The following is a 25325-nucleotide window of genomic DNA, read 5'->3' as shown; positions in this document are numbered from 1 at the left end:
ACCCGTGTGTGTGTGTGTGTGTGTGACTGTGTGTGACTGTGTGTGTGTGTGACTGTGTAGGTGACTGTGTGTGACTGTGTGTGACTGTGTAGGTGTGTGTGTGTGTGTGACTGTGTAGGTGTGTGACTATGTAGGTGTGTATGTCTGACCCCTATGCCTCTGTCCACAGAGATCGGGCCTGCCTCTGTGATGGTGGGGAACCTGGTATCGGGGAAGAGGATTGCACAGGCTAGTGGCAGGGACTTGGGCCAGATGGAAGACAATGATCAGGCAAGAAAGGTGTGTGTGTGTGGCTCTCTGAGGGCTTGGTTTTCATCAACACACTCATTAAACCATCGACTGTGGGCCACTAGCTGAATTTGATGATGCATCCCAAATGGCATTATTTTCACCTATAGTGCAATACTTTTGACAAGAGCCCTATGGTCCCTGGTCAAAAGTAGTGCGCTGTATAGAGAATAGGGTGCCATTTGGGACACATTCTGGCCCTGTTTAATCTGGCACGCTCTTCATATTTCATTTGACCATCTACGCTCGTTTGACCCCCTTATACACAACAGTGTAGTGGTAGTTCGACCATTATTCATCTGTAGTCTCATTTCATTTGAATGTTTTATGTAACATCCTCTGTTTTCTATATATGATCTTTCTAATTCTATTCTTTCATTCATGATCTCTAAGCATTTATATGGACGGAGTAATACCGACAACAGCCCCATAGCTCTGCAGTCCAGTCAGATATATTGTTTGAGATCCACTCTGCGTTAGACTCAATTTAAAGGCTAAAACTGTACTGGTAACAGTAGACGGATGTTGTTACAGCACTAATGTGGAACAAATCCTTTAAAAGCATCACAGAGACAGGCCACTTTAAGATATTTCGTAGGCACAGTAAGACATTTCACTTCGATTTCATAGCCTTAAGTGTAAGAGGCTCTCTGAGATACCTAATAATAGGGTGTGTAAGTGTACCCATGGACTGCACCCCAAATGACACCCTATCCTTATGGGCCCTGGTCAAAAGTAGTGCACTAACTATATAGGGAATAAGGAGCCATTTGGCACACAGTTTGGTGTGTTCTCGCAGTGGTTCTATGTATTGACACTAGGCTTCCAGGTTTCTTGTCTCCTTTGCTTCCCCTCTATTTCCACAGAGTGTTTGAACAATCCCTTCATCAACATCCCAGTCACACAGACTGGGATGTGGTCTGGGCTTCTCTAAGCCCTTACTTCACATTTAGGTCAGGTTTTCCCAAGACAGGCCACATAGTGGATGGCAGATCAGACTAAACAGACTAGTGAAGGATTGTGTTGTCTTGGTTGGTTGTTTTCATTCACTTTACCTTCAAACAGAACATTTCCCTCAGGGTTTTAGGACTAACTGGAGTGCATCTGAAATGGCTCCCTATATAGTGCACAACTTTTGAGCAGGTTCCATACGGCTTTGGTCAAAAGTAGTGCACTACAAAAGGGATTAGGCTTAGCCATTTAGGACGAAATCCCTGTCAATAGAGGTGTACAAACATTAAGGGTGTGTAGCTATGTGATTTGTCAGACTAGATTTGATAGCACTTTCTTTTACCATGGCAGTGGTGTGGAAAGTCATTATTAATAAAGAAATGTGTAGTGCCTGGCTGGTGGCGCTGAACGACGGTGAGGGTAGCCGTAGCGTAGCGGAGACAGAATTGATTTCTACTTTCTCTAATTCAGAAAAATCTCATCATTTACCCCATCTGGCTGCCACTTAGGCAGTATGCCCTCTAATGTGAAGTGACAAGGCAAACAACTGTGACAACACAACAGACACAGATTTCTTCTGTTTCTACTTTCCCTCATGAGGACAGGACACATTGGCTTGTATCCCGAACAGCATACTATTCCCTATATAGTGCACTACTTGTGACCAGGGCCCATAGCGCTCTGGTTAAAAGTAGTGCAATATATATATAGGGAATACAGTGCCATTTGGGATGCAGAAATTGTTTGTGGTGTGGCTCGGATTCCTCTGACTCAGACTGTTCATGTACACTTTCATGTGATCTAATCCCCCTAGCAACCATCAGTCTGTATCCCTTCCTCTGTTCTGTTCAGCATGCCAACCAAACCATAATACTATCTCTGCTGCTTCTCTCTCTCCATCACCTTAATGCACCCGGATGGACCATCTTTCTGTCTGTATGCTCATCCATCTGAAAATCAGGCCCTCTGTGTGAATGGGTTTTTCTTATTCTTCGTAGCTCGATTTCCCTTATTTAAAATGTTGTGATTTTTTTTTTGTGGGGGGGGGGTCTAGCCATGTGTGGTAGGTAATGGTTGCTGCTCTAGCATGTTTTAACAATGTATGCAATATGAGCGTTGCTAGGGCAACTAATAATTTGTGGTAAACTTCATGTTACTGTTGCTGAAAACGTACACCACTGACCACCTCGTCACATAACACTAAAGACTCTTAAGCTATCCACTTTGATCATGACAGCGGATCCTCTTAAACTCTGGAGTCACAGACTCTTTTAATGAACAGATGAAGCTCTTCTCTGCTGATTCTAATCTAGGCCCTGGAATCTGAGTTACAGACAGACACTGACTGCCTGGGCTGATTAAAGACAAAAGGTCTTTGTACTATTCTGTACTGAGCGGAAGGGTCAGGCTTCACTGGAGCACTGGGGGAATCTCAGAGGAGAGGGTGGGCCGTCACAGTTCACTGGAGCACTGGAGGAATCTCAGAGGAGAGGGTGGGCCGTCACAGTTCACTGGAGCACTGGGGGAATCTCAAGGGAGAGGGTGGGCCGTCACAGTTCACTGGAGCACTGGAGGAATCTCAGAGGAGAGGGTGGGCCGTCACAGTTCACTGGAGCACTGGGGGAATCTCAGAGGAGAGGGTGGGCCGTCACAGTTCACTGGAGCACTGGAGGAATCTCAGAGGAGAGGGTGGGCCGTCACAGTTCACTGGAGCACTGGAGGAATCTCAGAGGAGAGGGTGGGCCGTCACAGTTCACTGGAGCACTGGAGGAATCTCAGAGGAGAGGGTGGGCCGTCACAGTTCACTGGAGGAATCTCAGAGGAGAGGGTGGGCCGTCACAGTTCACTGGAGCACTGGGGGAATCTCAGAGGAGAGGGTGGGCCGTCACAGTTCACTGGAGCACTGGAGGAATCTCAGAGGAGAGGGTGGGCCGTCACAGTTCACTGGAGGAATCTCAGAGGAGAGGGTGGGCCGTCACAGTTCACTGGGGGAATCTCAGAGGAGAGGGTGGGCCGTCACAGTTCACTGGAGCACTGGGGGAATCTCAGAGGAGAGGGTGGGCCGTCACAGTTCACTGGAGCACTGGGGGAATCTCAGAGGAGAGGGTGTGCCGTCCACAGTTCACTGGAGCACTGGGGGAATCTCAGAGGAGAGGGTGGGCCGTCACAGTTCACTGGAGCACTGGGGGAATCTCAGAGGAGAGGGTGGGCCGTCACAGTTCACTGGGGGAATCTCAGAGGAGAGGGTGGGCCGTCACAGTTCACTGGAGCACTGGGGGAATCTTAGAGGAGAGGGTGGGCCGTCACAGTTCACTGGAGCACTGGGGGAATCTCAGAGGAGAGGGTGGGCCGTCACAGTTCACTGGAGCACTGGGGGAATCTCAGAGGAGAGGGTGGGCCGTCACAGTTCACTGGAGCACTGGAGGAATCTCAGAGGAGAGGGTGGGCCGTCACAGTTCACTGGAGCACTGGGGGAATCTCAGAGGAGAGGGTGGGCCGTCACAGTTCACTGGAGCACTGGGGGAATCTCAGAGGAGAGGGTGGGCCGTCACAGTTCACTGGAGCACTGGGGGAATCTCAGAGGAGAGGGTGGGCCGTCACAGTTCAATACAAAGCTCAGCACTTTCTATCAGTCTCTATGTCTTCTAGCTGTCGCAGCTCTGACAATACCGGGATTGCATCCCAAATGGCACCCTATTCCCTATGTAGAGCACTACCCAAGCCTATAGGCTCTTGTCAAATGTAGTGCACTATATACCGAATAGGGTGTCAATTGGGATGAAGCTTGGGCCTCTCTGTCTCCTACTGATCCAGAGATATGTCGTTTCCCCTCTACAGTAGTGGGACGGTTTCCTGTGACCAGAGAGCGAACAGAATACATTGGTTTTATTAAATTATCCACAGGGCTAATGGCAAGTTCCTGAGTGATGTTTTCATCAGGAAAGTGTTTGTATTCTCCTACTGTTGTTGAGGTGTTGGCAGACTGGAATAAGTTCCTGTCTTAATGTTTGTTTGGGTGCAGAGAGAGATTCACTTAGTCTCAGGCAGCCCCTCACTTGTAGTGCACTACTTTTGACCAGAGCCCTATGTGCCCAGATCAAAAGTAGTACACTATATAGGGAATAGGGTGCAATTTGGAACATTTACGGGGTTCACAGGAAGCAGTCTGTTTTGTGTGTCTGTTGAAAACAGGGCTTCCTATGGAATTAGACAGGAAATATCAAATGACTGTGTTTCAACAGGACAACATCTGTCCCTACTTAATGGCAAGAGCCCTGGTGTAAAACTAAACACTTTCAACGGCTCTAATTTTCACAGCCTTTTTCAAAAACTAGACACACATGCTAAGATGACTGTTGGTGGTGGGTGGATTTTGCTCAGGCCCTGGAGTTCAGAGCAGCGAAGTACTGTAAGTCCTGTCGTCTGTGATCCTCTATCTGTAGCAGTTGGACCCGGTGGATTAAAACGGTGCATATTGTATTTCTAATTCATCACTATAAAACCAGACATGAAGACAGGCAATATTACACTACAGACTCCTAACTGTCCTGCTCCGTGCCTCCCACAGATCCAAACTGCAATTGACATGAATTACACTACCTCTATTTACTCCTCCACTGCCCGCGCGGATCATAAAGCTGAGACACGCTTGGCCCCTTCTCATTCCTCACACTGTCTTTTATATCTGTTGCACCAATATGGAGCTCATGTGTTGTGTGCTGGCTACCCTTTCTCTCTCTCTCCCTCTATCGTTCTGTCTCTCTCTCCCTCTATTGTTCTGTCTCTCTCTCCCTCTATCGTTCTCTCTCTCTCTCCCTCTATCGTTCTGTCTCTCTCTCTCCCTCTATCGTTCTGTCTCTCTCTCTCCCTCTATCGTTCTCTCTCTCTCTCCCTCTATCGTTCTGTCTCTCTCTCTCCCTCTATCGTTCTCTCTCTCTCTCCCTCTATCGTTCTCTCTCTCTCTCCCTCTATCGTTCTCTCTCTCTCTCCCCCTCTATCGTTCTGTCTCTCTCTCCCCCTCTATCGTTCTCTCTCTCTCCCCCTCTATCGTTCTCTCTCTCTCCCCCTCTATCGTTCTGTCTCTCTCTCTCCCTCTATCGTTCTGTCTCTCTCTCCCTCTATCGTTCTCTCTCTCTCCCTCTATCGTTCTGTCTCTCTCTCCCCCTCTATCGTTCTGTCTCTCTCTCCCCCTCTATCGTTCTCTCTCTCTCCCTCTATCGTTCTGTCTCTCTCTCCCTCTATCGTTCTGTCTCTCTCTCCCTCAGTGTTGAAATATTATGAGTGCAGTTCATTGTGCTGCAAGAATGCTATGTTTTATTAAGAACTCAGCGTGTCACCTTCTAATATGAAATGGACTGTAACATCTTCTCCTGAAAAAGGCTAACCGGTTTTGTGAAATGGTACCCTATTCCCTATATAGTGCACTGCTTTTTACCAGAGCCCCATGCATGCCCTGGGCGAATGTAGTGCACTCTAAACAGGGAATAGGGTGTGATTTGTGACACCTGGTTGTCCTCCTGTCAGAATGTCCCCTCCTCTCAGTGTGACCTGGGCATCCAGCGGCAGGCTTACTTTCCTCTTTCTTTCTATTGGTTTAGTTCCTCTTTCTCTCTGAAGTGTTACAATGGAGGGCCCAGACCACTCCGGACCATGTGCTTTACACACTGCTCAACTCAAGGGTAGGTGTGGTCTGGCTGTGTTGCGATTGTTCACACCTGACTCCTAACATGTTTCGTAAACATAGCAGTAGCAACTGAAATAGTCGGCATTGTTGCCGGCTGTTAGAGAAACACATCAGGATTTTATTTGAAGTAAATCATAATTTCCTTGCTATCTAGTATTGATTCAGCAGTTTTGCATGACACTGTATATCTGTGGTCATTTCTGATTGTCTGTCTCTCTCTCTCCGTCTCTTTATCTCTCTCTCTGTTTTTCTCTCTGTCTCTCTCTGTCTCTCTTTCTCTCTCTCTGTGTGTTTTTGTGTGTGTGTGTGTGTGTGTGCGCGTGTGTGTGTGTGACTACAGGGGACGATAGCCAGCTCGCTGTCATGTGTCCAGTTGCATAAAAGAGCAGAGAAGATTGCTACCATGCTGGCGGAGCGAGGACACCTGCAGGACGGGGATCACGTTGCGCTCGTCTACCCCCCTGGTATGTCTGGTGTACAAACACACACACACACACACACGACATGTCTGTCACTGGGTTTGTGTGTTGTGAGTTACTGTGCATCACAATAACATGTCCCTGTCCATTCCCACCTTTCGGTTAGCTGCCTACCTCATCCATGCAGCATAAATTAGCGATGACGAACTAAGCTAAGATTTCCATCCCATCATGTGTCGCTACAATAAAAAAACATCTAAACATCTACAAATGGGATAGGTTCTGTTTTCTTGTTGTCATTCATCAACCTAGAAGCATTCAGTGCTGACAAGACAAGAGGGCCTGAGCCACATCCCACTATGATAAAATAGTACTTCCAGCAAGATTGTGCTGATCTTTAATGGCACACACTGTGTGATGCAAAAAAATCCATTTTTAAGGCCTTTAAGGACTGAATGTTCCAGGTTTTAGAAGGTAGAACTCCATCAGCATTTGGGAGCCAGAGACATTCAAGCGTTCAGAGTGAACCATAGGTCCATAATGAAGAAACTCAGTCATGCAGGACAAATCCCGACAAGGGTGATTGCCTGAGAGCCATTCAATTAACTGTCTCTAGGACAGCCAGCTCAATACTACACCTTGTCCTGAGAGCTGTCTGTCTGTCTGTCTGTCTGTCTGGAGCCTGGCTCAGATTCAGCACGGGGCCTCATGGACAGAGGGACGGGAACTAATATTCTTTATGCCTTTTGACTCGTCTTTCCTCTTCACTTATCTTCCCTCCTCTTCATTCCTCTTCCCTCCTCTTCATTCCTCTTCCCTCCCCTTCACTCCATTCCTCTTCTCTCTCTCTCTCTGTGTCCTTCATGCAGGGATTGACCTGATCGCAGCGTTCTATGGGTGCCTGTACGCGGGCTGTGTGCCAATCACCGTGCGACCTCCGCACCCCCAGAACATCGCCACCACTCTGCCCACGGTGAAGATGATCGTAGAGGTAAGTGCCTCGCTGACATCCATGTGTCAAGTCATTGCATCACAACAAACCTTTTATTTGGAGAAGGGAAATGAAAATGTAAAAGGAGACGCACCGTGTAGGAGGTGATATTAGAGCAGGAGTTTCCCTTCTCACTCATAGGCCATTTCTGGAGCATTTTACAGTGCGCATGTGCAGGTGCGTACATGCGTGTGTGTTTGAACATGTGCTTGGGTGTCTTAACCGGTTTGTGTCCCAACGTGTGTGTCTTTCCTAACATGTGTGTGCCCCCAGGTGAGCCGCTCGGCGTGTATGATGACCACTGCGGTGATCTGTAAATTGCTGAGGTCGAAGGAGGCGTCGGCAGCAGTGGACGTCAGAACCTGGCCTCCTGTCCTGGACACCGGTAAGAGACTACATTACCCACGCTGCATCACTCGCCTCAGAGAGAATCCATTAGCCACCTCAGCCAGAGGCTCTGGAAGAAGTGCGGGCTTCTTTACAACAGACACCGACGCAAAGATCTTGCGACCAATCGAGACAAATGACAATGTCAGAAATAGAATGTATCATCTACTTAAAGTGCATTAGGACACACACAATACCCCAGAATGAAAAAGCGAAAACATATTTTTTAGACTCTAAATTGAGCTCAGGTGCATCCTGATTCCATTGATCATCCTTGAGATGTTTCTACAACTTGATTGGAGTCCACCTGTGGTAAATTAAATTGATTGAACATGATTTGGAAAGGCACACACCTGTCTATATAAGGTCCCACAGTTGACAGTGCATGTCAGAGCAAAAACCAAGCCATAAGGTTGAAGGAATTGTCCGTAGAGCTCCGAGACAGGATTGTTTCGAGGCAAAGAACACAGTGGCCTCCATCATTCTTAAATGGAAGAAGTTTAGAACCACTAAGACTCTTCCGAAAGTTGGCCACCCGGCCAAACTGAGCGATCAGGGAGAAGGGCCTTGGTCAGGGAGGTGACTAAGAACCCGATGGTCACTCTTGAACCAGATGGAAGCCACTCCTGAGTAAAAGGTACATGACAGCCTGCTTGGAGTTCGCCGAAAGGCACCTAAAGGACTCTCAGACCATGAGAAACAACATTCTCTGGTCTGATGAAACCACGATTGAACTCTTTGGCCTGAATGCCAAGCGCCAACCTGACAGGGCTTGAGAGGATCTGCAGAGAAGAATGGGAGAAACTCCCCAAATACAAGTGTGCCAAGCTTGTAGCATCATACCCAAGAAGACAAAGTGCTGAGTAAAGGGTCTGAATACTTATGGAAATGTGATATTTTCGTTTTTATGTGTGTGTGTGTGTGTATACATACGGTGGGGAGAACAAGTATTTGATACACTGACGATTTTGAAGGTTTTCCTACTTACAAAGCATGTAGAGGTCTGTCATTTGTATTATAGGTACACTTCAACTGTGAGAGACGGAATCTAAAACAAAAATCCAGAAAATCACATTGTATGATTTTAAGTAATTAATTAGCATTTTATTGCATGACATAAGTATTTGATACATCAGAAAAGCCGAACTTAATATTTGGTACAGAAACCTTTGTTTGCAATTACAGCGATCATACGTTTCCTGTAGTTCTTGACCAGGTTTGCCCACACTGCAGCAGGGATTTTGGCCCACTCCTCCATACAGACCTTCTCCAGATCCTTCAGGTTTCGGGGCTGTCGCTGGGCAATACGGACTTTCAGCTCCCTCCAAAGAATTTCTATTGGGTTCAGGTCTGGAGACTGGCTAGGCCACTCCAGGACCTTGAGATGCTTCTTACGGAGCCACTCCTTAGTTGCCTTGGCTGTGTGTTTCGGGTCGTTGTCATGCTGGAAGACCCAGCCACGACCCAACTTCAATGCTCTTACTGAGGGAAGGAGGTTGTTGGCCAATATCTCGCAATACATGGCCCCATCCATCCTCCCCTAAATACGGTGCAGTTGTCCTGTCCCCTTTGCAGAAAAGCATCCCCAAAGAATGATGTTTCCACCTCCATGCTTCAAGGTTGGGATGGTGTTCTTGGGGTTGTACTCATCCTTCTTCTTCCTCCAAACACGGTGAGTGGAGTTTAGACCAAAAAGCTATATTTTTGTCTCATCAGACCACATGACCTTCTCCCATTCCTCCTCTGGTTCATTGGCAAACTTCAGATGGGCCTGGACATGCGCTGGCTTGAGCAGGGGGACCTTGGCGGCGTAGTGTGTTACTAATGGTTTTCTTTGAGACTGTGGTCCCAGCTCTCTTCAGGTCATTGACCAGGTCCTGCCGTGTAGTTCTTCTTCCAACTTCCACTTCTTCCATTTTCTAATAATTGCGCCAACAGTTGTTGCCTTCTCACCAAGCTGCTTACCTATTGTCCTGTAGCCCATCCCAGCCTTGTACAGGTCTATAATTTTATCCCTGATGTCCTTACACAGCTCTCTGTCTTGGCCATTGTGGAGAGGTTGAAGTCTGTTTGATTGAGTGTGTGGAAAGGTGTCTTTTATACAGGTAACGAGTTCAAACAGGTGCAGTTAATACAGGTAATGATTGGAGAACAGGAGGGTTTCTTAAAGAAAAATGAACAGGTCTGTGAAAGCCCGAATTCTTACTGGTTGGTAGGTGATCAAATACTTATGTCATGGAATAAAATGCAAATTAATTGCTTAAAAATCATAAAATTTGATTTTCTGGATATTTGTTTTAGATTCCGTCTCTCACAGTTGAAGTGTACCTATGATAAAAATTACAGACCTCTACATGCTTTGTAAGTAGGAAAACCTGCAAAATTGACAGTGTGTCAAATACTTGTTCTCCCCACTGTGTGTGTGTGTGTGTGTGTGTGTGTGTGTGTGTGTATATATATGTGTGTATATATATATATATATATATATATGCAAAACTTTCAAAAAAAAACAGTTTTGCTTTGTTATTGTGTGTAGACAACAGTTTAATTAAATTGTTTTTAGAATAAGGCTGTAATGTAACAAAACGTGGAAAAAGTCCAGGGGTTTGAATACTTTCCAAGTGCACTGTATGATGGTATTGGTGATAACAGTGGTCTTTTCCTTTCTCTCGCTCCTCTAGATGATTTGCCAAAGAAGAAACCTCCTCTGTTGTACAAGCCCTCCAATCCAGACACACTGGCCTACCTGGACTTCAGTGTGTCCACCACAGGGATGCTAGCAGGAGTGAAGGTAAACCACTTCTAACCAGAATGTGGTTCTCCTATCAGGGAGGCTGATATCTCGAAAAGCATATGAAGTGAAACAGGAACCAGCTGTGTGACGAACACTTTGAACTTGATCATCTGAGTGAAAAGATAGTGGTGACATTTCAAAAACATGAAAGCAGTTATTGATCCCAGCCCTCTGCTGTGGATGAAAAGCTGAATCTCACTGTACTGCACAGTGCTCACTCAGAATGCCTATTCTACCTGGTGCCACAGATCCAAACCCATACAATGGAAGGTCTTGTTCACAGTTAATCTGGCCTTGTTGAAACCTTTGTCTGTCTGACGAAGCTCAGTAGGAAATCCAGTGAAACAGCATCTTGTGAAAGATTTATATTTTCACTGGTCAATAAGGGAAGATTTGCTATCAGTTCCTCAGTGGACGAATGCTTAGTGGATTTTCTTCCTGTTTTGTAAGCGGGTATTAATCTTCATCAAGAGGCGATTGTCTATTCTGTTCCTCCCCCTGCTATAAACACATTGAATAAATAGTGTTGCCTTAGGTGGTGGGGGAGAATTGTTGTGGTGTGTGGGGCTCTCTTATGTAGTTTACTAAAACAAAATAGCCTTGTTGGGATGTTCAGCAATGCTAAATAACAATGTATTTCGTGCTGTACACTAATTGCCATAACAAAACCCTGAATCTGGGCCTCTGTGTGAATATATGTTTGCTCCTACCACTGGTCTGGGTCCCAAATAGCACCCTGTTCCCTAATAGTTTTGACCACAGCACTATATAGGGAATAGGGTGTCATTTGGGATGCAGCTGTGATTGCACTTTAACAAGGTCTCAGGCTGGAGTGGAACTACTGTTTATTAATGGGACAATAACAGCTTTATATCGACTAGAGAGGATACACACACACACAGTTCTGACAGCATTAACCCACCGTATATACAGTCGCTTGTGTTGAGTCATTGTTTTGCCATTTAATTCATTCATTCATTAAGATCAAGGATTCAGGCAGTGGTACTCACAGTAGCAGCTCATGAGAATATTTGGATGAATTGTTTTCTGAAATGCGTTTCCTAATTCTCATGCGGTTCAATTGAAACCTTTTTAATGAATGACTGAAACACGGTCCTGTTGTGCTTCATTTGTTTACATGGCTATAATTTGCTAAAGCACATGAGATGACAGCATGGGTACAAATGATACCAATATGTAGCCTGTCTTTGTTGGTTTGTGTTGTAGCCAAGTTAGCCAGAGTACCAGTCTGTATGAGCCATCATGCCAGCTCCTTGTCACTGGTTGTCATGTTTGGCTTGACAAGGACAGCGATCGGCTAGGACCCCAACTCTTGCCAAGTAGAATGATAAAACTAAATTTGTAACCCGTTTGTGATCGTTCTTGTCTTCCCGACTGTGTAGATGTCTCACACTGCCACCAGTGCCTTCTGCCGTTCTATCAAGCTGCAGTGTGAGCTGTACCCCTCTCGTGAGGTGGCTATCTGTCTGGACCCCTACTGCGGCCTGGGCTTCGTCATCTGGTGCCTTTGCAGGTGAGACAGAGAGAGAGATGGACCCTCCTAACCTCTTCACTGCCCACTCATCACCTCACACACACATCTAGCTCTGCTTTGTCCACGTACACACACACACACACACACACACACACACACACACACACACACACACACACACACACACACACAGCTACCCCTGTACCTCTCTGATCTGAAGAAACCCTGCTATGTTCACCCTGGTGGAGGGGGGAACCCAATGCAGCCTGCATTATTCTGCTGTGTTTAGCCTAGCCCGCCGTCTGTCTCCTTGTGATGATGTATCATTATTCTGCTGTGTTTAGCCTAGCCCTCCGTCCGTCTCCTTGTGATGATGTATCATTATTCTGCTGTGTTTAGCCTAGCCCTCCGTCCGTCTCCTTGTGATGATGTATCATTATTCTGCTGTGTTTAGCCTAGCCCTCCGTCCGTCTCCTTGTGATGATGTATCATTATTCTGCTGTGTTTAGCCTAGCCCGCCGTCCGTCTCCTTGTGATGATGTATCATTATTCTGCTGTGTTTAGCCTAGCCCTCCGTCCGTCTCCTTGTGATGATGTATCATTATTCTGCTGTGTTTAGCCTAGCCCTCCGTCCGTCTCCTTGTGATGATGTATCATTATTCTGCAGTGTTTAGCCTAGCCCGCCGTCCGTCTCCTTGTGATGATGTATCATTATTCTGCTGTGTTTAGCCTGCCGTCCGTCTCCTTGTGATGATGTATCATTATTCTGCTGTGTTTAGCCTAGCCCTCCGTCCGTCTCCTTGTTTATGATGTATCATTATTCTGCTGTGTTTAGCCTGCCGTCCGTCTCCTTGTGATGATGTATCATTATTCTGCTGTGTTTAGCCTAGCCCTCCGTCCGTCTCCTTGTGATGATGTATCATTATTCTGCTGTGTTTAGCCCTCCGTCCGTCTCCTTGTGATGATGTATCATTATTCTGCTGTGTTTAGCCTAGCCCTCCGTCCGTCTGCTTGTGATGATGTATCATTATTCTGCTGTGTTTAGCCTAGCCCTCCGTCCGTCTGCTTGTGATGATGTATCATTATTCTGCTGTGTTTAGCCTAGCCCTCCGTCCGTCTGCTTGTGATGATGTATCATTATTCTGCTGTGTTTAGCCTAGCCTGCCGTCCGTCTCCTTGTGATGATGTATCATTATTCTGCTGTGTTTAGCCTAGCCCTCCGTCCGTCTCCTTGTGATGATGTATCATTATTCTGCTGTGTTTAGCCTGCCGTCCGTCTCCTTGTGATGATGTATCATTATTCTGCTGTGTTTAGCCTAGCCCTCCGTCCGTCTCCTTGTGATGATGTATCATTATTCTGCTGTGTTTAGCCTAGCCCTCCGTCCGTCTCCTTGTGATGATGTATCATTATTCTGCTGTGTTTAGCCTAGCCCTCCGTCCGTCTCCTTGTGATGATGTATCATTATTCTGCTGTGTTTAGCCTAGCCCTCCGTCCGTCTCCTTGTGATGATGTATCAACGCTCTGCTCTGCTTTGCTCCGCTCTCCACTGGCTCTCTCTCTATTTGCCTTCCCGATGGAAGCTCTCTCTCCCCGGCATGGCATCACTCAACTTGTGAAATCTTCATATGGAAATATGATCAGCGGGGGGCTGTCCAAAAACCAGCCCCTTGCTGAAGAACAAAGCTGTTTTATATGGCGGGCGTGTGTTTCAGATTGGGAGTGTTTCTGATTGATGCCTATGCAAAGCTAGCCCTAGTTGTTATATTGTGTATAATGCACTAGCTACTGGCTAACTGCACTACAGAGGTTGGTTCGGCCTTGATGAAATGGCACTGCCCTGCATTGTAAATGGTGCCACTGAATACATAATGTATTGAAGTGTGTTGTTTAGATTGGTAGTCGTCGGAAGTACATAATGGCTCATGTCACTGGTGTGAAGAGTAACATTTTTATGTTGGAACTCCGTTTCCATCTCCTGTGTGTAGTGTGTACTCACTCTGTGTAACCTTTGTGTACTCACTATGTGTAACCTTTGTGTATTCACTCTGTGTATGTGTATTTGTATGCTCATATTTTCTGTCTCCTGTGTGTACTTTGTAGTGTGTACTCCGGCCACCAGTCCATCCTGATCCCGCCTTCAGAGTTGGAGGTGAACCCTGCTCTGTGGCTGCTGGCTGTCAGTCAATACAAAGTCAGGGACACCTTCTGCTCTTACAGCGTCATGGAGCTGTGCACCAAGGGCCTGGGCCTGCAGACCGAATCCCTCAAAGTAAATATCCATCCGCCAAATCACCACAACAATGATACTTAGATACGATCAAATGTTATTGCAATGTGATGATCTGAGAGTAAAACACTTTGTGACAACCTCTAATGTAAAAATATTGATTGACTTATTGATTGATTACAATCTAGTCCATCAGCCCAGACTCATCTTGCCTGGTTAGTTCTGGTTTGATCCAGTTGAATGCATTGTGTTTTGTTCCTCCCCCTTCTCCATCAGTCTCGAGGCCTGGACCTGTCGCGGGTCAGGACGTGTGTGGTGGTGGCAGAGGAGAGACCCAGGATAGCTCTGACTCAGTCCTTTTCCAAGCTCTTCAAAGACCTGGGCCTCCACCCACGAGCAGTCAGCACCTCGTTCGGCTGCAGAGTCAATCTGGCCGTCTGTCTGCAGGTACAGTCAGTCCCTTCCACCTCTCTGCTCTAGTCCACAAACTCCATGCCCTCTCTGTCCCTCAAAAAGTTGTATAAAATGTGCAACTCTTACTTAGCTCAGTATTTGGCAATGAGACTTTGGGTGCTGTCTCTGTCTGTCCCCCACTCTGTCGCCAGTGGAACTCTGATAGACTGAATAAAAAGGAAAGCTCTGTCTGCATCCCACATTTTAATGGATATTATTACCAATGTTTCTACCCACAGTAGACAACATGCTCTTTCATACATGTTAGCCAGTGGGTGTCTATTGTGGCTCTGTTGTAGTCTTGTGTTAGTTGAAAGGCTTGCTACTATTTCTTGTTGTCCTTCTCTCTGCTTTCAGTATCGTTTGCGTAGCCTATTCCTCAGGTTGGAAATGGGTTGTTTTATTTAGAGACGTTGTTAAATCACTAGTTACATTGTGGTTTGTTTGTTTTTTGGGGTAGGAGAGATTCATCTGATTTAATTTAATGGAGTATAGTCATTAGTCTGTATTTGTGTGACTTAACCTGGGAAGCAACAGTATTCTCTGTGAGCCTACACACACACACACACACACACACACACACACACACACACACACACAACCATGCGGTTCTGATGAGAAACATGATACCTTGGAAACACAACACAGGTTATTTCTCCAACAACATTAGTCTTCTCCACATCTGGTCATGATGCAGGCAGAATTGTATTTTTGGGGGGCTTGGGGAATTCCATGTTTCTCTACACTGGCTTCAGTGAGTCCCAAATGGCACCCGATTCCCTACATACACAGAGCCCATAGGGCTCTAGTCAAAAGTCGTGCACTATATAGGGAATAGGGTTCTATTTGGTATGCACAAAGTGGGTTGTACAATAATGCTAGCTGATCTAGCTGAAAATGGGGATGTTTGAGATTTCCTCTGCATCTTGGAGTGTTGAGATTTTCCCAGCAGGTATTTGGCTACAGGCCCTGGGGCCTACAGTAAAATCGTCCTATCAGGGTTTACATGATGAAAAGCCAACATACATAGATATCCTGTACATATCTCACCCTCTCTACTGCTCTGCTTTTCATAAAAACAACAGCAAATTACCAGACACAGCCCAGCATATCCCAGCGTATCCCTATTACCTAAATAATGCATGACTATGGGCCCTGGTCAAAGGTTGTGCACTATATAGGGAATAGAGTGCCATTTGGGACGTACCCTATGTCTCTGGAACACCGCTGTCCATAAGCATTGCACATGCTGCTATGTCATGCTTTCATTTTGGGCTGCTCATTCTTTTACACGATTCAACTTATTTTGCAAGCTTTATTATTTAAATCAAATCAAATTGTAAGCTTTACTATTAAAATGTCAATGAGATAGTGATAAGTATACCATTTGCACCTGTTTCAGGTCTACATATCTGTTCAATCAACCAATGAAATCTGAATGGATTGATAAAAAGCCCAATCGAGAAGCCTGTTTAAAATGTTTGTTGTATTTAACATAATTATTTAGCATGTATAGATCTTTCCCTTTGAAACTTTATTGTAAATAAGGTATTAGGCTACCTCTGACACATGCTTGAGAATACATGGATGTAATCATGTAAAATGTAACTTATTGTATTTTAAATGTCCCCAAATGTTCTAACCTAACATTGATCTATTGGCTATTAATAAGCCCAGTTTGTAACATAGCTTCTTATTAGTTAAGACTGCTTCTCAAAAAAAAATGTTTTTCCATTTCTATATTTGACATTTTCGTCCCCCCTCCCCCTGTTATTTTGCATAACCCCACCCACATATCTCATACTTGGTTTTGTCTTCACCCCCCCTCCCTCCCTTCCTCCACCCCCTAATTTCTCCTTCCTACCTCCTCTTCACTCTCCTCCTCCTGCTGCTGCTATAGCCTCACAGGCTGGGGAAGCTTGCTGACCAGGTAGGGGATTTTCATGTTCCCTAATCACCCTCTTCATCAGGTGTTGCAAGCAGGCAGGAGACAGGAGGGATAGGGTGGACAGGGTAGGAGGGACAGGGCAGGGGGGACCGGGTAGGGACCAGGACCAGTAGCATAGCCAGGCACAGCTATGGTCAAGGCTCCTTAGTCAATTATGAGGGGTCAAGATTTGTAAGAGAAAGACTGTGCTCACAGGGGTTTGATTGAGAGCCTCTCTGTATGGTGATGTTGACTAATTTAATTGGATAGGAAAAGAAAACCGTGACCATTCTGGGGAGCTATAATAGACTGAGTCCCAAATGGCACACATTACTTTTGACCAGGGCACAATGGGCTCTGGTCAAAAGTAGTGCAATATATAGGAAATAGGGTACCATTTGGGATGCAGGCTTTGTGTAGCAGCAGGTTGTTCTACTGCAGCGGTAGGCACTACACCAGACCAACTGAGCTAATTTGAATAGTTCAGTGATTGCCTGAATTCAACACACCTGGTCTTCAAAGTTGGTTAAATCAAAAGCATGAAGTGCCGTGGCACTCCAGGACCAGGGTTGCCTACTCCTGTTCTATTGTCTAAAGGTGCCATATGAGACTCTTAGCAAAGCTCTTTAATATTAAAACTCTGCCGTACAGAAACATTAACCTGTGCAGAGGCAACATGTTAATTGTGTAAATAAATACTGCCACAGCTCATTCAGACTGCTTCTCCTTAGTACACATAAAGGCAGGGTTTCCTAACCCTCTCCTTGGGCCCCACAGACGTTTCACATGTTTGTTTTAACCCTAAACTGTCAAACCTGACTCAATTAGTCAACTAATCATCAAGCCTTTGACTAATTGAATCAGGTGTGTCAGTTTATGGTTAAAACAAACATGTGAAACGTCTGTGGGGCCCAAGGAGAGAGTTGGGAAAACCTGCATTAAGGGTCTGAGACCTAGAGAGCTGGAGAGGGGATACAACTTCTTAACTACGGAGGAACTGTTAAACAACACCATATGACTCTAGCCCTGTGGAACAATTGTAGTGTAGTACTAGCCCGGTCCAAATCGGTATGTGCTTTAGCCAACTCTTCTAACTAGTGTTGTAGTGCCATGTACACTGAACATTAATATAAACGCAACATGTAAAGTATTGGTGCCATGCTTCATGAGCTGAAATAAAATATCCCAGAAATGTTCCAAATGCACAAAAAGCTTATTTCTCTCAAATGTGTTTACATCCCTGTTAGTGAGCATTTCTCCATTGCCAAGATAATCCATCCACCTGACAGGTGTGGCATATCAAGAAGCTGATTAGACAGCACGATCACTACACAGATGCACCTTGTGCTGGGGACAATAAATGGCCACTTTAAAATGTGCAGTTTTGTCACACAACACAATGCCACAGATGTCTCAAGTTTTGAGGGAATGTGCCATTGGAATTCTGACTGCAGGAATGTCCAAACAGAGATGTTACCAGAGAATTGAATGTTAATTTCTCTACTATAAGCCTCCTCTAATGTCGTTTTAAAGAATTTGGCAGTATGTCCAACCGGCCTCACAACCGCAGACCACCCGTATCGCGTCATTTGGCCTAGCGGTTTGCTGATGTCAGTGTTGTGAACAGAGGGTTATAGGGTTATGGTATGGGCAGGCATAAGCTACAGACAATGAACACAATTGCATTTTATTGATGGTAGTTTGAATGCACAGAGATACCGTGGCGTGATCCTGCGGCCCATTGTCGTGCCATTCATCAGTCACCATCACCTCATGTTTCAGCGTGATAATGCATGGCCCCTGTAACTCAGTAAAACCTTTGAAATTGTTGCATGTTGCGTTTATATTTTTGTTCAGTATAGTTGGCTGAAGCACATCTGGACAAGTTTAGTAGTAGTATGATTGCAGTATTTGCTATATAATAAGTATTTTAGTATTGTCCTACATTAGTAGGACTGGGTATAGTTTGGAGTGACTGTAGTGACTTTTGGTGTGACTAGTGACTTTTGGAGTGACTATTATTTGAGTGACTACCGTACTGCTTTATGATGATGCCTTGTGCTCTGGGCTGACTCAGTATGGCTGGCTGTCTGTGGCTGGGCTGACTCAGTATGGCTGGCTGTCTGTGGCTGGGCTGACTCAGTATGGCTGGCTGTCTGTGGCTGGGCTGAATCAGTATGGCTGGCTGTCTGTGGCTGGGCTGAATCAGTATGGCTGGCTGTCTGTGGCTGGGCTGACTCAGTATGGCTGGCTGTCTGTGGCTGGGCTGAATCAGTATGGCTGGCTGTCTGTGGCTGGGCTGACTCAGTATGGCTGGCTGTCTGTGGCTGGGCTGACTCAGTATGGCTGGCTGTCTGTGGCTGGGCTGACTCAGTATGGCTGGCTGTCTGTGGCTGGGCTGACTCAGTATGGCTGGCTGTCTGTGGCTGGGCTGACTCAGTATGGCTGGCTGTCTGTGGCTGGGCTGACTCAGAATGGCTGGCTGTCTGTGGCTGGGCTGAATCAGTATGGCTGGCTGTCTGTGGCTGGGCTGACTCAGTATGGCTGGCTGTCTGTGGCTGGGCTGACTCAGTATGGCTGGCTGTCTGTGGCTGGGCTGAATCAGTATGGCTGGCTGTCGGTGGCTGGGCTGACTCAGTATGGCTGGCTGTCTGTGGCTGGGCTGAATCAGTATGGCTGGCTGTCTGTGGCTGGGCTGACTCAGTATGGCTGGCTGTCTGTGGCTGGGCTGACTCAGTATGGCTGGCTGTCTGTGGCTGGGCTCGGCTGACTCAGTATGGCTGGCTGTCTGTGGCTGGGCTCGGCTGACTCAGTATGGCTGGCTGTCTGTGGCTGGGCTGACTCAGTATGGCTGGCTGTCTGTGGCTGGGCTGACTCAGTATGGCTGGCTGTCTGTGGCTGGGCTGACTCAGTATGGCTGGCTGTCTGTGGCTGGGCTGACTCAGTATGGCTGGCTGTCTGTGGCTGGGCTGAATCAGTATGGCTGGCTGTCTGTGGCTGGGCTGAATCAGTATGGCTGGCTGTCTGTGGCTGGGCTGACTCAGTATGACTGGCTGTCTGTGGCTGGGCTGACTCAGTATGGCTGGCTGTCTGTGGCTGGGCTGACTCAGTATGGCTGTCTGTCTGTGGCTGGGCTGACTCAGTATGGCTGGCTGTCTGTGGCTGGGCTGACTCAGTATGGCTGGCTGTCTGTGGCTGGGCTGACTCAGTATGGCTGGCTGTCTGTGGCTGGGCTGAATCAGTATGGCTGGCTGTCTGTGGCTGGGCTGACTCAGTATGGCTGGCTGTCTGTGGCTGGGCTGACTCAGTATGGCTGGCTGTCTGTGGCTGGGCTGACTCAGTATGGCTGGCTGTCTGTGGCTGGGCTGACTCAGTATGGCTGGCTGTCTGTGGCTGGGCTGACTCAGTATGGCTGGCTGTCTGTGGCTGGGCTGACTCAGTATGGCTGGCTGTCTGTGGCTGGGCTGACTCAGTATGGCTGGCTGTCTGTGGCTGGGCTGACTCAGTATGGCTGGCTGTCTGTGGCTGGGCTGAATCAGTATGGCTGGCTGTCTGTGGCTGGGCTGACTCAGTATGGCTGGCTGTCTGTGGCTGGGCTGACTCAGTATGGCTGGCTGTCTGTGGCTGCGCTGACTCAGTATGGCTGGCTGTCTGTGGCTGGGCTGACTCAGTATGGCTGGCTGTCTGTGGCTGGGCTGACTCAGTATGGCTGGCTGTCTGTGGCTGGGCTGACTCAGTATGGCTGGCTGTCTGTGGCTGGGCTGACTCAGTATGGCTGGCTGTCTGTGGCTGGGCTGACCCAGTATGGCTGGCTGTCTGTGGCTGGGCTGACCCAGTATGGCTGGCTGTCTGTGGCTGGGCTGAATCAGTATGGCTGGCTGTCTGTGGCTGGGCTGACTCAGTATGGCTGGCTGTCTGTGGCTGGGCTGACTCAGTATGGCTGGCTGTCTGTGGCTGGGCTGAATCAGTATGGCTGGCTGTCTGTGGCTGGGCTGAATCAGTATGGCTGGCTGTCTGTGGCTGGGCTGACTCAGTATGGCTGGCTGTCTGTGGCTGGGCTGACTCAGTATGGCTGGCTGTCTGTGGCTGGGCTGACTCAGTATGGCTGGCTGTCTGTGGCTGGGCTGAATCAGTATGGCTGGCTGTCTGTGGCTGGGCTGACTCAGTATGGCTGGCTGTCTGTGGCTGGGCTGACTCAGTATGGCTGGCTGTCTGTGGCTGGGCTGAATCAGTATGGCTGGCTGTCTGTGGCTGGGCTGACTCAGTATGGCTGGCTGTCTGTGGCTGGGCTGAATCAGTATGGCTGGCTGTCTGTGGCTGGGCTGACTCAGTATGGCTGGCTGTCTGTGGCTGGGCTGACTCAGTATGGCTGGCTGTCTGTGGCTGGGCTGACTCAGTATGGCTGGCTGTCTGTGCTCTGGGCTGACTCAGTATGGCTGGCTGTCTGTGGCTGGGCTGACTCAGTATGGCTGGCTGTCTGTGGCTGGGCTGAATCAGTATGGCTGGCTGTCTGTGGCTGGGCTGACTCAGTATGGCTGGCTGTCTGTGGCTGGGCTGAATCAGTATGGCTGGCTGTCTGTGCTCTGGGCTGAATCAGTATGGCTGGCTGTCTGTGGCTGGGCTGAATCAGTATGGCTGGCTGTCTGTGGCTGGGCTGACTCAGTATGGCATGTGCAGCTCTATGGTTGTCTCTGCTATGGTGGTGGGTGTTGGGTGGTGATGCTTCCTCTGCCGAAGCATTGGCCACATTATTAATACATGCTACTGAATCACAGGTGTAATGCTATCTGTCTGGGGAGGAGAGGGGAGTGGATTGAGGATAGGTCTGGTCCAGTGCGTTGAGGAAGGCTCAGCCTCAGCAAGCTGCACGTAATGCCTTGGACCAGAGCTAGGCTGGGGAGGGCTGGGGAAAAGTGGAATCAAGGAAATGCAATTGAGATTCTGCGTTTGTTTTCTCTTTATTTTTCCAATTAGTTATTTAGTTGTTCACTAACCTATAAGATAGGAATATGCTATTGCTATCACACACACACACTACTGTTCAAGTTGGTGCCTATGTGCCTGTAATGTTTGTTGACATTAGGTAGTTTTTTCTACTGTGGGTTTTCTACTGTGGTGTTGGTTTCTCGTGTCTGGGCAGTCAAGCCTCTACAGAACTATCAGATTTCAAAGCCTTCTACGGTCTATTGAAAGGGACAAATACAGATGGTATATTCTCATGTATTTGAAGTGTCATTCAGACATGATTCAGTATATCACCATGCCCACCTCCACTCTATGCACTTACTCCTTCCATATGGCTATGTATTCTCTTCTCCTCCCTCAGTGGATTTCACATCTCCCTCCCTTCCTTCCTTCCTCCCTCCCTCCCTACCTTTCCTCTTTAAAAAAAAAAAGACATATTTTTGTTGTTTAGTTTTGTGGTTACCTTCTGTTTGCATGATGTGGATCATACTGGATTTGACCTCTGACTGTTTTGTGATGCACTTTGTCATTTGACTTCTGCTCTGTCCTGTTCTTTTGCCTGAGTTTTAATGCCTTCATGCTTCTTCATCGTTGTCTTCCACCACCCTTTGGGTGTTGTAGCTCAGTATGAATCTTTTGTAGAATAGTTTCTTCATTGTATTGTTTGTTGGACTTGTCTCAAAGCTCCCATTCGCAACCAGTGTGAACTGTAGGCTTTTCGTTGACCACTAACATGCTAGTAGCATCTAATAGTACTGTGTTAGTGGTAATGTAGTGTAACAGACATCTTAGCTCGGACACTAACCCTGGCATGTTGTCATTCTGCAGGGTACTTCAGGACCAGACCCAACTACTGTGTATGTGGACATGAGGGCACTGAGGCACGACAGGTAAGGACTCCTATCAGAACATCCATAAAATAAAATAAATTGTAGACCTCCACGATTCTGGTTCATCCTTGGGAACAATGTTCATCTGTACAAACAATAGTACGCAAGTATAAACACCATGGGACCATGCAGTGAAGATGCTGGAGGAAACAGGTACAAAATCATCTATATCCACAGTAAAACAAGTCCTATATCGACATAACCTGAAAGGCCGCTCGGCAAGGAAGAAGCCACTGCTCCAAAACTGCCATAAACAAGCCAGACTACGGTTAGCAACTACACAAAGATTGTACTTTTTGGAGAAATGTCCTCTGGTCTGATGAAACAAAAATAGAACTGTTTGGCCATAATGACCATCGTTATGTTTGGAGGAAAACGGGGGAGGCTTGCAAGCTGAAGAACACCATCCCAACTGTGAAGCACGGGGGTGGCAGCTTAATGTTGTGGGGGTGCAGGGAGGACTGGTGCACTTCACAAAATAGATGGCATCATGAAGATGGAAAATTATGTGGATATTTTGAAGCAACATCTTCATTCAGGAAGTTGAAGATTGGTTGCAAATGGCTCTTCCAAGTGGACAATGACACCAAGCAAAATGGATTAAGGACAACAAAGTCAAGGTATTGGAGTGGCCATCACAAAGCCCTGACCTCAATCCCATAGAAAATGTGTGGGTAGAACTGAAAAAGTGTGTGCGAGCAAGGAGGCCTACAAACCTGAATCAGTTACACCAGCTATGTCAGGAGGAATGGGCCAAAATTCACCCAACTTTATGTGGGAAGCTTGTGGAAGGCTACCTGAAATGTTTGACCCAAGTTAAACAATTTAAAGGCAATGCTACCAAATACTACTTGAGTGTATGTATACTTCTGGCCCACTGGGAATGTGATGAAAGAAATAAAAGCTGAAATAAATCATTCTCTCTACTATTATTCTGACATTTCACATTCTTAAAATAAAGTGATCCTAAATGACCTAAGACAGGCCATTTTTACTAGGGAATTTTGCTAAGATTAAATGTCAGGAATTGTGAAAAATGTAGTTTAAATGTATTTGGCTTAGGTGTATGTAAACTTCTGACTTCAACTGTATATAGTAAATCCAGTTGGTGGTGAATTTTCCATAGTATATAATCCGTCAGTTGCAAAAATATGATTAATAGAAGCGCTTCAGAATCATAGGTATGGCATCTATGCCAACGAAATTTTGCTCACAAACAAGAACAATATCTTAGAACATGCTGACATGACATTGAAGACCCATTACCTCTGCAGGGTCCATTTACATTGGAGTAGTTTCACTGCATTGTGTGCATAAAAGTTGGAACCAGACACATTCCTTGTTACACGCGTGTCCAATATTTGACTTTAAGATTAGAAAGATGGCCCGGGGTTAGAATAGTGAGCCTGGGTAGTGTATCATCCTAGAACATCCCACACCCAATCAACAGATCAATAGGCCCCAGCCTGCAGCCGATAGATAGATAGATAGATAGATAGGTAGATAGGTAGATAGGTAGGTAGGTAGGTAGGTAGGTAGGTAGGTAGGTAGATAGATAGATAGATAGATAGATAGATAGATAGATAGATAGATAGATAGATAGATAGATAGATAGATAGATAGATAGATAGATAGATATCCTACAGTAAACTAATAAATGCTTTTGTGTTATTTGAAATATTTTTTTTGTATTCTGTTACCTAAGACATTCGTAAACGCAACCAAGTCATTTTTGCGAGAGTATGAAATATTGGATATTGCAATCGAAATGACTGCTCATTAGCCTCGAGGCACAGCAGTAAAAGTATTTTTTTAAATGCGTGTGCGGTGCACACTTAAGAGCCTGTGGGAAGAAAACGTGCCGCCTTACGGAAATCAAATGCCCGTCCGGCCCTGGCAAGGACACATAACAACATGCTGCACACTGGGCCCACAGCTATTCACATACACACTGTGTAATTCTAGACAGTCGTTTTGGTCTCCACCACTGCTCTCCTTCCTGGGATGTAACTATTGTGTTTGTGTTGAAATTTCAGTTTCATTTGTAGACTAAAAGGACTTGTCTTGTACTCACAGTGCTTGTCTCAAATGGCACCCTATTACCATAGGGTTCTGGTCAAAAGTAGGGCACTATATAGGGAATAGGGTGCCATTTGGGACAGAACCACAGCATTGACTCAGCAGCCCAGTAACTCTTCACTTCTTCCCTTCCTCCCTCACAGGGTTCGTCTGGTAGAGAGAGGGTCTCCACACAGCTTACCACTCATGGAATCTGGAAAGGTGAGTCCCTGCCTGACTTGCTGAATGAATAAACAAATGGTAGTCATTTGCATAGACAAGCTTTACAATTAAGTATTTTTAATCACTGAGACTAAACTAGTGTAAACTGTTTGTTTGTGCTGTGCTGTGCTTTGATTAGTCTAATCGTGTATTTAGTTTCCACAGCAACCCGTCCCCATAATTGAGGAAGTGTAGGTGAGAGAGTAGGACTGTTATGGTGACCGTATTACCGCCACACCGGCGTTCACATGTGATGAAGGCAGTCAAATTCCACATGACCGTTTAGTCACAGTAATTAGTTTTATCCAAGCTCTGATACTACTGATGTTCATTAGTAGCCAACCAAACTTGCTAACTGTCTGGTACTCAGCACTCTATTGTCCCTCTAATCACTCTGACATCAATGCAAATGTAAACAAAAATTGAATCAAACACTTCAATGAGAGCCCATGAGTTCATGTTGGACAACATTTCTATAGGCTATGTAATTGCGTGAGAAAACAGGGTGATGGCCTCATAAAAAGAGGAGGTTCCCATCAGCTTTCTATTGGCTAGGCCTATTATATTTATTTC

General features: G+C 46.4%; 1 protein-coding gene across 9 annotated transcripts in view; it reads left to right on the top strand.

Annotated features, from left to right (window-relative positions):
• The window catches only part of LOC109872035 (disco-interacting protein 2 homolog C), a 248527-nt gene that overhangs the window by 215712 nt on the left and 7490 nt on the right, over window positions 1-25325 (top strand). For 5 of the 9 annotated variants that reach the window (XM_031806568.1, XM_031806571.1, XM_031806569.1 and 2 more), the window contains 12 exons: window positions 170-279; window positions 5838-5918; window positions 6264-6387; window positions 7212-7333; window positions 7607-7718; window positions 10402-10511; window positions 11918-12048; window positions 14111-14279; window positions 14514-14684; window positions 16591-16620; window positions 22411-22472; window positions 24695-24752. In XM_031806568.1, coding sequence (XP_031662428.1) covers window positions 170-279; window positions 5838-5918; window positions 6264-6387; window positions 7212-7333; window positions 7607-7718; window positions 10402-10511; window positions 11918-12048; window positions 14111-14279; window positions 14514-14684; window positions 16591-16620; window positions 22411-22472; window positions 24695-24752 — 1280 coding nt within the window. The remainder of the gene's footprint in view (window positions 1-169; window positions 280-5837; window positions 5919-6263; window positions 6388-7211; window positions 7334-7606; window positions 7719-10401; window positions 10512-11917; window positions 12049-14110; window positions 14280-14513; window positions 14685-16590; window positions 16621-22410; window positions 22473-24694; window positions 24753-25325) is intronic. The other 4 variants (XM_031806572.1, XM_031806574.1, XM_031806570.1 and 1 more) reach the window with 3 other exon arrangements.

The sequence above is a fragment of the Oncorhynchus kisutch genome, linkage group LG27, assembly GCF_002021735.2.
Source record: "Oncorhynchus kisutch isolate 150728-3 linkage group LG27, Okis_V2, whole genome shotgun sequence".
Classification (NCBI taxonomy): Eukaryota; Metazoa; Chordata; class Actinopteri; order Salmoniformes; family Salmonidae; genus Oncorhynchus; species Oncorhynchus kisutch.
This window is presented reverse-complemented; position numbering and strand designations above follow the sequence as displayed.